At 36.0% G+C, this 17,978-nt stretch overlaps 1 protein-coding gene across 1 annotated transcript in view; it reads left to right on the top strand.

Moving 5' to 3' along the window:
* The window catches only part of LOC107710210 (ephrin type-B receptor 1-like), an 86,876-nt gene that overhangs the window by 40,496 nt on the left and 28,402 nt on the right, over window positions 1-17,978 (top strand). Inside the window, exons 4-6 of the mRNA XM_016514951.1 lie at window positions 9,761-9,923; window positions 14,850-14,958; window positions 16,303-16,367. Coding sequence (XP_016370437.1) covers window positions 9,761-9,923; window positions 14,850-14,958; window positions 16,303-16,367 — 337 coding nt within the window. The remainder of the gene's footprint in view (window positions 1-9,760; window positions 9,924-14,849; window positions 14,959-16,302; window positions 16,368-17,978) is intronic.

Below are 17,978 nucleotides of genomic sequence, written 5' to 3'. Positions count from 1 at the left end.
ACAGTCATGCATTTGTGTGTGTGTGTGTGTGTGTGTGTTTTAGCCCAGAGGTAGAGGATTATGAGTCATCTCATATTGGCATCTTTAAAAATACATTATGCTTCATTCAGAATGTCTCTCAGTTAACATGCCAACATTAGTCTTCATAAACAAAACTACAATATTACATTTCTCTAATAGAACGCTTCATGATAACAAGCCCACACACTGCAAAATCATAATCCATAAAAGCCCACATACGCGGTTTGATCTCTGCCTACAGCGCTCTGCATTTCTCCTGTGTTTGCTGCCGCTTTTCCGTTCTCTCTCTCTCTCTCTCTCTCATCTGCAGACACACTGAAAGTGTTCAACACGTAAAGCTACATCCCTACCAATTCTACCACACACTTTGTAAACAGATTTGTTGATTTATAATGGAAGTGAGCTAGTCGCAACAAAACTAGACAGCTCTCGTTGTACATTACAAATGATTATTTGACACAACAAAACTAGAATGTTCCCATTATAATCAACAAGTAATTCATTACAGTGATCTAGTTTTGTCTCAACAGAATTACTTCCATTTAATACTAGTGTATTATGAAAATGAATTTAATTTTCATTCAACGAATTGTAACTTCATTAAATGACTAAAAACATTTTTTGTTGTTTTAAAATTGATTTTTGTTTTATCTCGTCAGCAAATAAATAATTATAATTGGAGTGATCTAGTTTTGCCACATTAAATAATAACTTTGTGATATATATATAAACTTAATTATACATTCATTATCATTTGTAAGTCGCTTTGGATAAAAGCGTCTGCTAAATGACTAAATAAATAAAAACGTAAGTATTACCATTTATTTGAATTAATTTTAGTATAATTTGGAATAAATTGTTAAATATAAGCAAGGCAAGTTTATTTCTATAGCACATTTTAACACAATGGTAATTCAAAGCGCTTTACATAAAAAGGATTTAAAATAATCATAATATAATCACAACAGATGCATAAGAAATAAGAATAAGAATAATAAAAGCAAAATATAAAAATCATTAAATTTAAAGGTTATCCAGTTTGTAATTTGGACTAGCTCACTTTAGCTCTCTTTAGACGATTTTCTATTCTATCTACTTGTTTTTCTTTGTGCGTGTGTGTGTATATGTGTGTGTGTATGTGTGTGTGTGTATAATATATGTATGTACGTGTATATATATATATGTATGTGTGTGTGTTAACACAATGGTAATTCAAAGCGCTTTACATAAAAAGGATTTAAAATAATCATAATATAATCACAACAGATGCATAAGAAATAAGAATAAGAATAATAAAAGCAAAATATAAAAATCATTAAATTTAAAGGTTATCCAGTTTGTAATTTGCTCACATTTAGCTCACTTTCGACTGTTATCCCGAAATTATCTCATGTAGCTCAGTTTGCAAGCCGAAGAAGGAGTATTGGCTCGCAGCTCCACAATGTCTCTCTCTCTCTTTCCTGTAGAACAACACTGCTGCTGATTAACAGCACACACTAGCTCTCTTTAGACGAGCAAAGATGGTTTATATAACAGGCTGTATGATAATGCAATTTAGCATGAACGCACTTACTTCTCGAGTTCTTCTACTAAATTGAGCATTTGTGTCCCCCTTGCACAAGTGTTGCACAATTTTGAGAATTTTCCTCCCCATTCACTTCTTCCTTTTGCGTGATTGCAGCTAAATATTTCTCTGAAGCTGTCAGTATTATGCGGCGTGCGTAGCAGGACGTGAAACCCAGATGTCAGTACAAAAGCGATGCTGTTATTAAAAAGATATGAAACCATGCACAAGGCCAATACAAGGTTTTGTTTCAGTTGAATGAATTCAATCTCGGCGATCTCTCCATGCTGCACTGAATGCAGAGTTGAACCCATAGCTCAACACATACAGTACCATATATATGTATATATGTGTATGTATGTATGTATGTATATGTGTATATGTGTATTATATATTGTTGCTCTTTTGTTAGTTTTTGACTGCTTTTATTGTCCTCATTTGTAAGTCGCTTTGGATAAAAGCGTCTGCTAAATGACTAAATAAATAAAAACGTAAGTATTACCATTTATTTGAATTAATTTTAGTATAATTTGGAATAAATTGTTAAATATAAGCAAGGCAAGTTTATTTCTATAGCACATTTTAACACAATGGTAATTCAAAGCGCTTTACATAAAAAGGATTTAAAATAATCATAATATAATCACAACAGATGCATAAGAAATAAGAATAAGAATAATAAAAGCAAAATATAAAAATCATTAAATTTAAAGGTTATCCAGTTTGTAATTTGGACTAGCTCACTTTAGCTCTCTTTAGACGAGCAAAGATGGTTTATATAACAGGCTGTATGATAATGCAATTTAGCATATTAGAACGCACTTCTCGAGTTCTTCTACTAAATTGAGCATTTGTGTCCCCCTTGCACAAGTGTTGCACAATTTTGAGAATTTTCCTCCCCATTCACTTCTTCCTTTTGCGTGATTGCAGCTAAATATTTCTCTGAAGCTGTCAGTATTATGCGGCGTGCGTAGCAGGACGTGAAACCCAGATGTCAGTACAAAAGCGATGCTGTTATTAAAAAGATATGAAACCATGCACAAGGCCAATACAAGGTTTTGTTTCAGTTGAATGAATTCAATCTCGGCGATCTCTCCATGCTGCACTGAATGCAGAGTTGAACCCATAGCTCAACACATACAGTACCATCTCATAAGACTTCAAAGGATCTCAAAAACAATGTTCTGGGTAACCAGTGAGGTCTGTAATACCGTTCTAATAGCATTTCCATTCATCTTAATGCCATTTGCTCAGCTTGCACAGGATTTCCCCGGAAATATGGTTAGTAATTGTGTAGTTTAGGATCTGTTGCTATTTTTTAACATTTAAAAAAAAAATGAAATAAAATGTAAATAAAATAAATATAATTTTTATGTTTTATTTTTCAATTTATATAAATATTTTCATATTGTACCCCTTTAGAAGGTGCTGGTTCTCTGATGCATGGTGATAGAAGTTGTTTGATAGAGTTGTGAATGTGAACATTGTGATAAAAAGACAGTGTACCATGAAATAATGGCAACAAACATTGAAAGAAATGTACAGTTCAACGAGCGAGATTAATAAACAAAATACTTTTATAAACAGGTTCTTTATTGAATCAAAAATGTAAAGCATGAACAGTGTAGTCTGACTCATGAACAAATGACTAGTTGCTTTTAGTGAATGAGAAACATGTAACACAATTATCTGATTCACAAACAAATTACTCGTATGAACCAGTGCTATTTAATGAATCAAAACCATACATTTCAACCAGTGTACTCCAATCCACAAACAAATGTTTTTTTGTGAACTAGTTGTATTTATGGATCAAAAACGTAAGATGCAATCAGTGCAGTCCGATTCACAAACGACTCCTATGAATCAGTTATTTTTAATGAATCAAAATTCTACATTTCAACCAGTGTTGTCCAATTCACAAACAATGACTCTTATGAACCGGTTCCATTTAATGAATCAGAAATGTACAGTGCAGCAAGTGTAGTCCGATTCACAAACAAACAAATCTTATGAACCGGTTCTACTTAATGAATCAAAAACATACAGTGCAACCAGTGTAGTCTGATTCACAAACAATGACTCTTATGAACCGGTTCTAATTGGTTCTAATTTAATTGTTTTGAATTGTGTTTTTTTTTTTACCTAAACATACAACATGTCTAGTTTAGCTCGATTCCTGAAGCAAATCACACTGTTTTAATCGTTCAAAAAAAAACTACCTCATAAACACTGCCTTGTGTAATTTAATGTGCTATAAAAAAAAATTTTCAAAGCCGTAAATAAAACAAAGATTACTTGATTGGCCGAATATCTCAAGCGTGTGACGGAAATGTTACGCCCCAACCATAATGTGATGATGCCCTGTCAGGCCGGAGCGATAATTCAAAAACATAAAAACCCATTATAAACGAGGCATTCGTTGCATCCAGTGGGGACATAATTATGGATTATAATGACTTATACTGTCTTTTTACGCGTTGCGTTGCATCGCGCCGCGTAAACATAAAACCATGTCTGATTTTGTGATCGGAAAAATTACAAACAACAAGTCCTACTCTACACTGCCCAAAAAACTTGCTTTAAATATAAAAAATATAAAATCTCTTTAAATATAGAAAGCGTACTTACAGTCTGTGAGTCAGAACAGCCGGCATTGTCCTCCATAAAATCTGCTGCAGGAAACTGTATTCCATAGTTGAAGTGTTCTGGAACAGTGTTGTATATACAACTTAACCACTGCTTTCTAGTCGTGTCCATTTTTGGAAGGCCAAACAAAGTAGTATTGTGGCCAGCCTAAGGCACACCTGTGCAATTATCATGCTGTCTAATCAGCATCTTGATGTGCCACACCTGTGAGGTGGATGGATCATCTTGGCAAAGGAGAAGTGCTCACTAACACAGATTTAGACAGATTTGTGAACAATATTTGAGAGAAATAGGCCTTTTGTGTACATAGAAAAAGTCTTAGATCTTTGAGTTCAGCTCATGAAAAATGGGGGCAAAAACAAAAGTGTTGTGTTTATAATTTTGTTCAGTGTATATTTTACAAGAAAATATCTGTTTCAGTCTACTTAAAAAAATCATGTTTATTTCGGCATGTTTCTTTATAATTATTTGTGAAATGTACCTATTTATTCATTATTTACAGTAAATCCTAAACAATTTTTTTAATTCAGTGATTCAGCCATCAGAAAGAGTATATCTTGATAAATGCCCATATAAATCAAAATTAAGAACATAATCGAATCAGTGAATCAGCCTTAGCAGTAATGCAATTATATTCTCTATAAGTAATCTTCCCTAGTACAGTCTTTGTGTTTCATAGGTCTTACCAGGTGGTGTTGCCATCCTGCAAGCAGAGGTGGCATGTGCCACCCAATTGGGGGAAGTGGCGCTTTGCCACGGCCAGCCATGCCATGTTCACTGAAGGATGTTTGAGATGGTGTGTGTGTATGCGGTCCATGGTCCATTAACAGAAGGACTGATTTGACACCAGCCCCGTCCCCCTGTTTGTGTTACGTCTATGGAATGTCCCCATAAAACATGGAAACACAACATGTGTGTGTGTGATCGTGTGTGTGTGTGTGTGTGTGTGTGTGTAGGACAGGCGACTCCCTTCAGCAGGACAGATTGCTTTGCTGGTCTATGGCGGTGAAACCTGCCTCTTGCCAAAACAGACCCACTGCTCACTGAGGACCTGCTGAGAACCGTGTCAGTCTGCCCTGGCAGCTGCTCCTATTGGCTGCCTGCCACAAGCCCCGCCTACTTTCCACACCATCTTGCAGTGGTAGAGGTTGGGAGGGACTTCCCATAATCCCCATTTGACTGACAGCGGGAGAAGGCCGCTCCCAGCGGGGCATCACTGCCGAGGGAACAGTAGCCAGATCAACATGGAAAGTGAAGTGGCACACAGGCAAACACTGGCTATGTTCAGAATAGCACACTACCATATTTTGCATACTAATTTTGAAGCATGCAAAATATGTAAATTGTCTTTGTGTGTGACACTCGTAAGAGCTTTTTTTTCCCTGTGACACGAATGAACCAGAAGTAAGTTTTAGATTTTTAAAACATTCTTAACACTAAGAAAAAAAAAAAAATTAAGAACTGTTCACTGAAAGGTTCTTTGGCGAACCAAATATGGTTCTTTTATGGAGCGTAAGTGCAGTGTGCAGTAAGTGATATGTTAGTATTCTGGACATATTCACACTGAACATTTTTCAGTTTCTTTCAAAATAATTGTTTGGGCACAATCAAAGTCGGCCCTGATAAGAATCTGAGAGTTGTTTATTTATTTATTTTTAAATCGTGTTAATTCGTTTCACTCAGCACTGCGCTTATTTAATCTCCAGAACAGCAGTGTTTCTGACAGGTGATCTGTGCACTACGCAAGGACAGTTGCAAAGAATGTAAATTACATTTCATTACTCTGGGTTAATAAACCTCAAGAGGTAATTGGGCATGCAAATTAAGTTGAAAACACTTTTTTGAATAACGGTTTATGCTTTTAAAGGTCTAGTTCACCCAAAGAAATCTTATAATTCAGCAAATATTAGTATGAATTTCAGTATGTTCCTCACACAAATGTATCATATGACTTAAAAAAAACATAATAGCCATATAATATATAGTATTAAAATGCTTATATAGCGCACAAGTCATGTGGGCTACTTGTATGGTTTGACAGCATCCATCTTTTTCACTTTCATTGTTTTGAAAAGTGTAGTATGAATAATCCTTCCACAAAAAAAAAAAAAAAGTAAGTATATATTTGGAACAACATGAGGGTGGCACATCCAAGATGTAGATGAGTTTGTCAGAATAGATTTGGAGTAATTTAGCATTCCATCACTTGCTCACCAATGGATCATCTGCAGTGAATGGGTGCCGTCAGAATGAGAGTCCAAACAGATGATAAAAACATCACAATAATCCACACCACTCCAGTTCATCGATTAATGACTTTTGAAGTGAAAAGCTGCATTTTGTAAGAAACAAATCCATCATTAAGATGTTTTTAACTTCAAACTGTTGCTTCCTGCTGAAATACGAGTCCTCTTCCATAATATTGCTTTGTTCAGTAAAAAAGCAATCTTGTCTGAATTGGGAGAGAAACGCTGTTTGCAAGCAAAAAATGTCCACACATATTCTAAACGCATATATTGGATTTTGATGTGAGAGGACAGCAGGAGATGAACTTTTTCACTGGAGGAATCGTTATTATGGACTTGGACCAGAAATTTTGGATTTAATTCTTACAAACACGCAACGTTTCACTTCACAAGACATTAATTGATGGACTGGAGTTGTGTGGATTACTTGTATGTTATTGCGATGTTTTTATCATCTGTTTGGACTCTCCTTCTGACGGCACCCATTCACTGCAGAGGACCCATTGGTGAGCAAGTGATGTAATGCTACATTTCTCCAAATCTGTTCCAATGAAGAAAAAATCCTCCACATCTTGGATTTTCATTTTTGGGTGAACTATTCCATTAAAATGAAAAAAGAACAGCAGATTCCATCATAAGCGCAAATATTGTTTGTCCGATGCCCTAAATGACACTCACTGTGTTTATTTATTTATGGCCCAGTGGTGAGGTCATGATCATGTGTTTGTAAGAGTCCTTCATAATTTATATCTCAAAGCACTAGTGCTCGTCACGCTTGTTTTATGGCTGAGGTGATGTCAGGTGCAGACTCTTTTCATTTCTGTTCATTCGCCACCATGAGGATGACACATATTTAGACATACCGTCTTGTTTTGTAAATTACAGAAAACACGCCAAACCCTCCTGCATGCCCTTTCACGTCACTCATGCACGCTCTGAACCTGAATTATTAATATCACTGTTATTTTTTTCCGTGGTTATTATTATTATGTTGCAGTTGTTAAGAAACAGATTTCGCCTTCGGCCAACACAGTAGGGGTTTTCATGTGCAGTGTGGGCTTTCAGCGTCGTGCTGCTGTGAATTTTGATGAGACCTTGAAATCTAAATTGAATGTTGTAGCAAGTCTCTCTCTTCTCCGTCTGAGTCTTTACTATACCGTCTCATACTGTCTCATTTTTGGTACCCTTTGCTTTCGCTCACAACACAAACACAAAACAAAGACTGTGATAAAACAGAGACAAAGACAAATGTGACATACATCATATATACACTATAAAAGTATTCAGACAGGTAATGTAGGGATAAACTGTAAATATGTAAATATTTAAGTCCTTTGTATTTATACATGTACATGCGTATATGTAATTTATTTGTGCATTTAATTGTGTTTTATATTTTATAAAACTAATATTTTATATTACTAAGATATATATATAGGATAGTATATATATATATAGGATATATCTAGTATATATTAGGATAGTATATATTTAGATAATAATTTAGGATAGTTATGAGTGACAACTGTGTTTGATCCAGTGTTATTGCTTACCAGTGTATTATACTGTATGTTTTAGTGTTTGAACAGATGCAGACACTGAGGTGACAGACATTATGGCATCAATATAAACATATAAATCTTATTTGTTGCAGTTTATAACAGACTACATTTGAAATGAATCTGAATCTAATTTCAGTTTCACACTCAAGGCTTCATCCTTGTTTTCTTTGTCTTTTCATTGTCTTATTGTATATCATGGCACATTTTCATGTAAGCTGGCTGATGAGTGCAAACTAAAATCCAATGAAAGCGCATCAGTTCTGCTCAGAGACATTAACTGACAGGCACATTAGTTTCTGCCGTGTGTGAAGTAGTGCTGGGAGTTTTGCTAGTTTTTTTTCTGTATTTCTCAAAGTATTCTTTACCTTTCATCTCTTCCAAATTAAAAGGAAGCTTTCTGCTTTCTTATTTTTTGAAGTACAAAGGAGGCCAGGTTTTAAAGGTTAACATGAAACACATGAAACAAACTCATTTTACCTGCATAATATGATTGTATTTTTGAAAAAACAAGGTAATCAATGAGAAATGATCTGATTCTGATATCTGATTTTATCTATCAGAAACTGAGTGGAGCTTGAAAAGTATAAAGAAAGTCCGTTTTGATGTCATGTTGACCTAAAAGCTGCTTTATTAAAGCAACTGGATTCAAGTTTTGACCTTGAAATATCAATTTTTAAATTCTGATGGTACACTGACTTCTAAAAAGGCGAATGGCTTGTTTCTTTCCCACATTTCCCCCCAAAAATGTCTGTTCTGGGAATAAATTAGTTTGAATGGCTATGAAATTCTGCAAAAAGGGTGGATTGTTTTACGGCAACAACAAATGCATGAGTACAGCTATTCACTGTAATTACAACAGTGATATATTTACCACAGTGAATTTCACTCACTTAATTGCAGGCTCCAAAGTCGCAAAAATACACAAAACTACTTACAGTTGCTTTAAATTTCTTCATTGCTAACTGCACTGTATCATATTAAATAGAAACCTTTAAATATTAGTAGGAATTTTTGACAGAAATTAAATGGTGTGCTATTTCTTTATTTTAAAGACGGTTATGATAACAGGGTGAATTATTTAGCCAATTATAGTCTACCACTTTCTCTCTACACACATACAGTACACACATTTTCTCGCTCTGAGTTGGTGAGGTGTTGGAGTTTAGAAAGAGAGATCTCATCAGGAACACATTACTGTCTCGTCTGCTCCTAAATGTCCTTTCTGATGGCATCAGTGCTCGTCTACGGATCTTCAAAGAGGCTCATTTTACTAAACCAAGATTTTTTTTCCTCCCCAAAAAAGGAAAGCGTTTTTACTCCGAGGCCCCATTTAATGGAGGTCTCAGTTAAAGTTTGTTTGAATATCAACTTGGTCTCAAATGTTTCTCAGATACTATAGCTCACATTATTTGGTTTTGAAAGACTTGTGATTCTAGACTTTTTGGTAAATTTGAGCATAGTTTGAGACATCTTTTAGATCTCTTCTAAAACTCTTAAGGAGAAACATTTGCAATTTCTTTCCACTCTCTGAATTATCTGATGGACTTAAGCAAAGGATGATGGAGAAATTTGGTCTCATTGCAAGAGAAACAATTGAGATATTAACAAGCTCTCATTTGTGATTTTTTTTTGTTTTTGAATATTGTTTTTGTCTGTAGTGTAATTAAATCTGTAATGAAAAAAAAATAAAATCAACCAAATCTCTCTCTGTCTGGCAGGAGCTGTCTGAGGTGAACTCCACACAGGTGAGGAGTCAGACGAACACGGCTCGTGTGGACGGATTACGGCCGGGCACCATGTACGTGATGCAGGTTCGCGCCAGGACGGTTGCCGGTTTCGGCAAATACAGCAGCAAAATGTGCTTCCAAACCCTCACAGATGGTACGAACCCCCACGCCAACGTCTGCCTGTGTTTGTGTGTGTGTGTGTGTTGTGTGTGTTGTGTGTGTATGTGTGCGGAGGCACTCTTTGGATCTGGGTGATCTCATTCCTTGAGCAGATTTATTTAGAGTTGTAGAAATAAATGTTCACTATTCCATTTTAATGCTCAGTAGATTTCCAAGTTTGACTGATCATCACTGTGTATCATAGACAGGTTGTGTGTGTGTGTGTGTGTGTGTGTGTGTATTTGACTGTTCTCCAGACAAACTGCTTAGTTCAATGATTTTTCATCAGGACCATGTGTGGCATTCAAGCTTTCCCAGAATGCTTAGCTCATTGATTAGAGAATGATGTGAATAATCATCTATCTATCTATCTATCTATCTGTCTGTCTGTCTGTCGATCGTTCTATCTATCTATCGTTCTATCTATCTATATATCTTGCTCTTTTTTTTATCATGCTTTGTTGTCTTATTTGTTCCTCCCAGCCAGCTTTCTCATTCTTTCTATCACTCTTTTCACTCTGTTTTTCTCAGGTTTTTTTTCCTTTTTTTTTCCTCACTCTCCCTCTCAGTGGAAGTGAGTGGATGTGTTTATTGTGTCTTTGGGCTCATTTCATTCATTAGTGGCGCACAAACAAAAGAAAAATTCAGTTTGTTTCATCTGTGGTGCATTTGATTGTTTTCAAGTCCAGTCTTTTTCTTTTTTTTCTTTTTTGGAAATTTAGGCTGTTTCAAACTTTAAAATGGACAACAAGAAACATGAATCTCTCTCTTTCTCTCTCTCCCTCAAACACACACACACACAGACACACACACACACACACGTAACCTCTGTCTCTCTCATGTGTTTGATTAATGGCTCTGTATCTGTAGTCTAGCATGTCCTGCCTGATGACTGTGCCAGGGATACACACACACACATTCCAGGGGGACTGGACTCTACAGGACAGAAAGTCATCCGCCAGGCAGATGGCTATTTCCTGGGGCTTCACACACAAACACACACACTTTACCTGTCCAGCTCACTCACACATTAATTTTTTAGGTTTCATCTTTTACACAACCCTCCTTGTCTTTGCTGTCACACTGGTATAAATATAACTGAACTGCACTGGCAATCTGGGACAGACACACAAAGAGACACAGGTCTAATGTGTGAACATGGCCCTGTTATTAGATGGTATGTTACATCTTTCTTTACTATAATACATGCATTTGTGATTTAGAGCTGCATTTATGCATGCTATCCAAAGTGACTTACATTGCATTCAAGGTATATGCTTTATCAGTTAATGCATTCTCTAAGAATCAAGCCCATGACCTTGGCATTGCTAGCACCATGCTTTACTGTTTGAGCTACAAGATATGCAGGATATTCATAAACAAAGCACACAAATCAACTACATAGTGAAATCGCATATACACACATGCATGCAACAAACTTGCAAATCAGGCATAAAAATGCACACAATAACAATATGCATGGCTGATTTTTGTGTTTGTTTCATGCATTTGTATGTGATTTGCATGATTGATTTGTATGTTTCAGCTTTGAAGGTTGTTTTTTTTTGTTACATGTTTGTTTGTTTAGTGTGTGTGTGTGTGTGTGTGTTGCATGTTATGTTTGCTGTCTATGTATATGCAAGTTTGTGGCATGTGTGTACGGTATTTGTCATTTTAATGGTTGTTTTATATTTATGTTTTGTTGACTGCATGTGTGCTATTTGCATGATTATGTGTTTCAGTTTTGGATGTTTGTTGCATGTTCAGTGTGTGTGTGTGTGTATCTGCATAGCTGATTTGCTAATTTTTTTAATGCATCTGGGTGCGGTTTGCATGATTGATTGTTGCATATATGCTAGGTGAATATAGGTATGTTGCATGTTTGGTGTATGTATTTGCATGGCATACACAAATATGTGTTTGTGTATTTTTGATTTGTAGGGGAGCGCGGGGCACAAAGTAACGTGGGCTAAGTTGTAACACACGTGGTTTAAATATTTCCACACATGCTAGCATAACCAAATTTACAGCATTTACTAGTTACTATATCAATATTATATAGAGAAAAAAAGTGCGCCAAAATTCAAAAGTATTTTGAAGATATCTCTGGACATTTATTTTACCATAGTAAAATTATATTTCGGGTTTAAGTAAATTTTTCATCTCAGTTTTTATTACTCATGTTACAACGTGCCCCTCAGCTGTTACAATGTACCCCACCTATGGGGCATGTTGTCACATTTCACTTCCAATTTTTGAGGGTAAATAAAGAAAAACGTATACACTATAATTATGAAACAAAGCGACATATTAGTACTAGACAAGTGTGAAATTACTGTGGATAAAAAAAATATACTCTGAACCCCATGTGGATTTACACAATTTGAGAAAGTCAAAAAGTGTTACTTTGTGCCCCGCTCTCCCCTATGTTTGTTTTGTTCATTGCGTGTGCGATTTGCATAAATTATTTGTCTTTAAGTTTTGGTTGTTTGCATGTTGTGTGCATGTTCTGCAAGTTTGTTATGTTTGTTGAATGTTCAGTGTGTATTTGCATGGCTCATTTGTCTGTTTGTTGCATGGATGTGGTTATGATTTGTATGATTGATTTGTGTTTTATTTTCAGTTTTTGTTGCTTGCATGCATTGCATGTTGTGTATTTGCATGAATAGTATATGTGTTTGTATGCGATTTGAATGGTTGAATGGTTTGTGTGCTTATGTCAATGTGTGTTTGTCACATGCATGTGTTGCAGGTTTTGGGTTTGTGTATTTGTGTATTTGTAACGCATTCAAATCAATCATGCAAATCACACACATGCATGCAATACACACACAAATCAATCATGTAAATTCATGTCAGTATACATGCACTCAACAAACAAACAGACACGCACGTTTATACATACTATTCATCATGCAGTGTTGAAATATAGTATTGACCAACTCAAATTAAATGGAAAGTACAGACAGAACACAATGATGTCACACTGATTAAGACAAATTTATGCATGCGTGTGTGTGCAGGCGTAACCGTGCCGTCATACTCACTAAAGTAATTAGTGCCCACGTTCACTCTGCATCAGCTAACGGGTACGTCCACTGGCATTCTGCCATGGCACGACATTCGTTATGACAATTAGCACCATTCATAGGGGAGAGAAGTCCACCTCACGCACACACACCTTCTCTAGAATAATAACACATGCTCTCCCTGGAGTCTGTCTCTCTCTCTCTTATTTTGACAGTCAGGTGTAATGACGAAGAAATTATTCTGTTAAATGAGGTGTGTTTAAGCCCAGTACACACAGAGACTGCACTACTTCCCGTTGGCCATTATGGATTTAGCCAGCATGCTAAAAACGACCACGAGTGCGAGGTTTTTTTTTTTTCTAGTGTGCTGTGACACACATATTTACACACAAATGCAAAGTTTCAATGCACCTTCATTCATAAAACAAATGCATGTTATGTGTGGAAATTGTGAATTAAAATGAGTCTCGCTTGCTTCGCACTGGTTTAAACTGGTCTATACCAGTGTCCACTTGCAGTCCAGTTGGGACACCCTGTGCTGGTTATATTCGACTGTGTTACGCTGTTTCTTCCCACGTTTGGCCTGTTTGGAGTGAAATACACACTTTAGAATAACACAAAACAACCATAAAAACATGTTATGCATCCAATAAACATGCAACATATTAAAAAATGTTACTGCTACTGTTCAAAAGTTTGGGGTTGGTAAGATTTTTATTTTATTTTATATTTTATTTTATCCAAAATACAGGAAAAAATAGTACTGTGAAATATTATTAATTTTAACTGTTTTCTATTTTAATATATTGCAAAATATAGTGGTAGAAAGAAACATTCAAGAAAACGGTTGTGTTGCCTGATGTTTTTGTGGAAACTGTGAAGCATTTTTCAAGATTCTTTGGTGAATAAAACGTTCAAAAGAAAGGAATTTATTACAACAATGTAAATGCCCTTCCCGTTACTTTTGATCAATTTAATCTTTTCTGAGAAACAAAACAAAAGAAAACAAAAAAACTTTTGAACAGTAGTGTGCATAGTGCAAGTTACATACAATAAGTTTACTTAGAATGCAATGAAGTCATAAGTCTGTCAAGTAATGATGTATATCAGTCTTTTTCACTCATGCTGCCTCTAGTTTCTTCCCCCCTAGCTTTCTCAGACACACTTTCTCTCTAATTCTTCTATGTTTACATAGCTTTGTGATGCTAGCCACATTTTTTTAGTTTGTACTTTAGTTTGCAATTTAGCTGCTTAAAATTATGAGTAGCTTGTAGCTTAGCATGCTAGGATCTCAAAGTAGCTTCTTCAAACCACACGAATGTTTGTTCTCCTGTATGTGTGTGAGCCAGTCGAGGGTTTGTTTGTATTTGAACATCGATAAAGGCCATTCCATTCTCTTCTTTGTTGTTTTTAGACTGTGACGACAGGATTAGTCATGCTGATGGACCGCACACATCACTCACACACACTTCACTAGTCGCTGTCTTTCGGCTGTGTACCTTAAGTGTTTTTCCTTCCCTCCTTTCATTCTCTGTCCTTTTCCATCGCTCTTTCTCAGCGCTAGGCATTAGTATTACCTGACCACCGTGATTTAGCGCTTCCTTTTGTATAATTGTATCACTCTATTATCCCTCTCTCTTTCACCCTTCTCTTCCATTTCATTCAAAGCTCACACCTCCTCACAGTTCTTAAATCTGTATTCTTCCCTTTTTCCATACGTCTTTGTGCCCCCCTCTTTCAATCTCCTATTCATGCCATCTATGAAACACTTTCCTGAATTGGTTCTCTTGAAATGTTTTGTTTACGTTCTTTCATCCCCTGTTTCATCTCTATAGTCAGCGGCCATTTCAGTTATCTCTGTAGCCTAATGCATCCTGTCTCTCTCTGTCTAGACGACTATAAATCAGAGCTGAGGGAGCAGTTGCCGCTGATTGCGGGCTCAGCCGCGGCTGGAGTGGTCTTCATTGTGTCTCTGGTGGCCATATCTATAGTCTGTAGCAGGTGAGTTCGCTATTATGGAGCCAGACGTATGACTGCTGCATGTGTTCGTAAGGACGAAAAGCCTCGAACTAGTTGAAACCAGCTGAACGTGTTCCTGGTTCTTCCTTTTACTTAAAGTGAATGAGAAACTTAATATATCAAATCATCTGCAATGGAGCCATCTTCAAATATGTATCAATAATTTGGTCAGTAATACAATCAGATGTTTAATCATTCTAAAATGTGTAACATATTATGAATCATTTATTCAAAAGTATGAGGTCTGTAAGACAGTAGAACAGTAATATTGAGAAATATTATTATATTTTTAAAAATAACTGTTTTTTTTTATATATTTTAAAATGTAGTTTATTTTTAGGATAGTAAAGCTGAATTTTCAGCAGCCATTACTTCAGTTTTCAGTCTCGCATGATCCTTCAGAAATCATTCTGATTTGCTGCTCAAGAAACATGTCTTATCAATGTTCAAAACAGTTGTGGGTGGCTTAATATATATATATATATTTTTTTTTTGAAGAGTATTTATTTGAAATTGAAGTCTTTTGTACCGTTATAAATGTCTTTACTGTCACTTTTGCTTCCTGACTGAATGAAAGCATAAAAAAAACTTTTGAACAGTAGTGTTTATATATTTAATATTAAACATTTTAGTACATATTTTATTTAATTGTATAAAATTTTATTAACATTGTAAACATTTAATATTTAATGCCATAGTACATATCAGCATGTTTTTTATTTTTGTTTTTTTTTTATTTCCAGTGATAGCCACTAGCTCTCCTCAAAGCACAAGCTCGTGCTGATAAATCGGTCTTTATCTGAGTCAGTTCTTTGCTGTAGGGTAACGTTAATGATGGGTGAGGTGATGCAACTCCTGTAAATAGTAAGAAATTCAAGCTTTTAATCCAAAAATAAAAGGAATTGGATGACAAAAAGCCCTTTACAAACCGCCAGACACAACTATATCCAAACGAACCCGACAACAAGTTTTGTCTTCAGACTTTACTTTTGGTCAAACAGAAATTTAGATCATAAAGCCTTTGAAAGTCTTTTTCTATTATTGTGGGATCAAACACTCCCCCCCCTCCCAATTACACACAAGACAAAACAAACTGTGATTGGTCACTTGACATGTCAATCATACAATCTCATTCTAAATGAGTAGCACGTTCTTGGCCAGAATAAGCTGCAATTTGGACCAGACTTTACTTCCTTGTCTGAAACTCAAAAGGTGACACAATAATTAAGACTCTGCTCCATTAGATTTCAGCCAACCGAGCAAATCCAGATTCATGTAATAACTATATTTCTTAATTTTATTTTCTCTCCCCCTCTTTCCCTAAAGGAAACGAGCATACAATAAGGAGGCCGTGTACAGTGACAAACTCCAGCACTACAGCACTGGAAGAGGTGAGCAAACCCCTTTTACCATTGGGACAGTTGACGCTGACGGGCGTCTTTGTTTTACGCTCGGCTCCACCTCTTCCTCTGGGGCAAACCCGTCCAGAAATGGGTTTTGAATATGAGAGAAAGCAAACAGATAGGAAAACAAGGCGAGAGATGTGAGGTTACAGGAAACGCCGCGGGATGCGGTGTAACGGAGGAATGGAACGAGAGATCGCTCCAGGCCTGTGCACTTTTTAGAAGCTCACACTAAAAAGCTTTTCCTACCCGTATGCATCCCATAGCCCTGTGTGAAGCTTCAGGCTCATTAGGAAGTGAGAACTCTCTCTCTCTCTGTCTCCTTGTAAGCAACCTCTCTGAGGATTCAGTGGGCGATCTGCGAAGCTAAATTTAATTAACATAAGTGCAGACAAAAAAGCAAACAAATGATGTGACAGCCAGACTCGAACATCAGACAGACAATTTAGAAAGAAGAAAAGAGAACAGAGACTGTGAGAACATGATCTTGTTGTCAGGAGAAATATTCGGATAATTACTGTATCTGAATTTATTCAGTCTTGAATGTCAATGCATATGAGCTAAAACAAAGCGAAGGGCACTCCACTATGAATATAATTGGTGAAAATGTCACAGACATCCTTGGATTTCCCAATATTAGCATTATTAAAACTTTTTAAAGGAAGTGTAGAGTTGGTGTCTGCATACAGAAGTTAACTTCATCAGGACTTCCAAACTTATTCCAGCTGGACATAAAAGACTTGCATCCAGCACCAAGGACAGATTGTTCTTAACAAAAAAAAAAATGTGATCATAGTTTCTTTAAAAAAAAAGAAGAAAAACTACCGTTATTGTTAGGACTGTAAAACCATAATATATTTATATAGAAAATAGGCTACTTCAAATAGCCTAAAGTTGGGTGAAAACTATGAACCTGTCTATCCATCCATCCATCGTATCATTTTATCTATTATTTGTTCTATCATTCTGTCTATTGTCCCATTAGTACATTCATCCATTTTTACCCATCATTCTATTTTATCATCCTATCGTTCGATCCATGATTCTAACATTCTATCTACAATTCTGTCGTCTTCTGTCAATCAATTCTATTGTTCCATCTTTCTGTCGTTCTTTCAGTCTGTTCATCATTCCATCAACCCATGCATTTAACTGATATTATATTTAGTTCATAAACAGCTCAAATAACAATACAAAAGTTTAACAGTAGCACAATTTTTTTTGTTATAATCCTTTCTCACATGAAATGGCAGCATTACTGTACATGCAAAGGCAAATCTAGGAATCATTGTGAAACTGTAAGCTCCATGTTGTCTTAAATTTCCCCTTTTGTCCGTTGTGTAAGCTATTTCTGTACCCTTATTTTGCTGAGTCACAACCAGTGTTGTTGTGCTAGTCACTAAGCTGGAACCTGGTTAGAAATGAAACTCCCACCTCTCTCTCTCTCTCTCTCTCTCTCTCTCTCTCTCTCTCTCTCTCTAATGTTGATATCAATAAGAAATGTTTACTGAGCAAATCAGCATATAATAATTTCTGAAGGAGGAAAACTGGAGTAATGATGCTGAAAATTCAGCTTTGCATCACAGGAATAAATTACAT

The sequence above is a fragment of the Sinocyclocheilus rhinocerous genome, unplaced genomic scaffold, assembly GCF_001515625.1.
Source record: "Sinocyclocheilus rhinocerous isolate Xijiao unplaced genomic scaffold, SAMN03320098_v1.1 scaffold2522, whole genome shotgun sequence".
NCBI classification, from domain to species: Eukaryota; Metazoa; Chordata; class Actinopteri; order Cypriniformes; family Cyprinidae; genus Sinocyclocheilus; species Sinocyclocheilus rhinocerous.
This window is presented reverse-complemented; position numbering and strand designations above follow the sequence as displayed.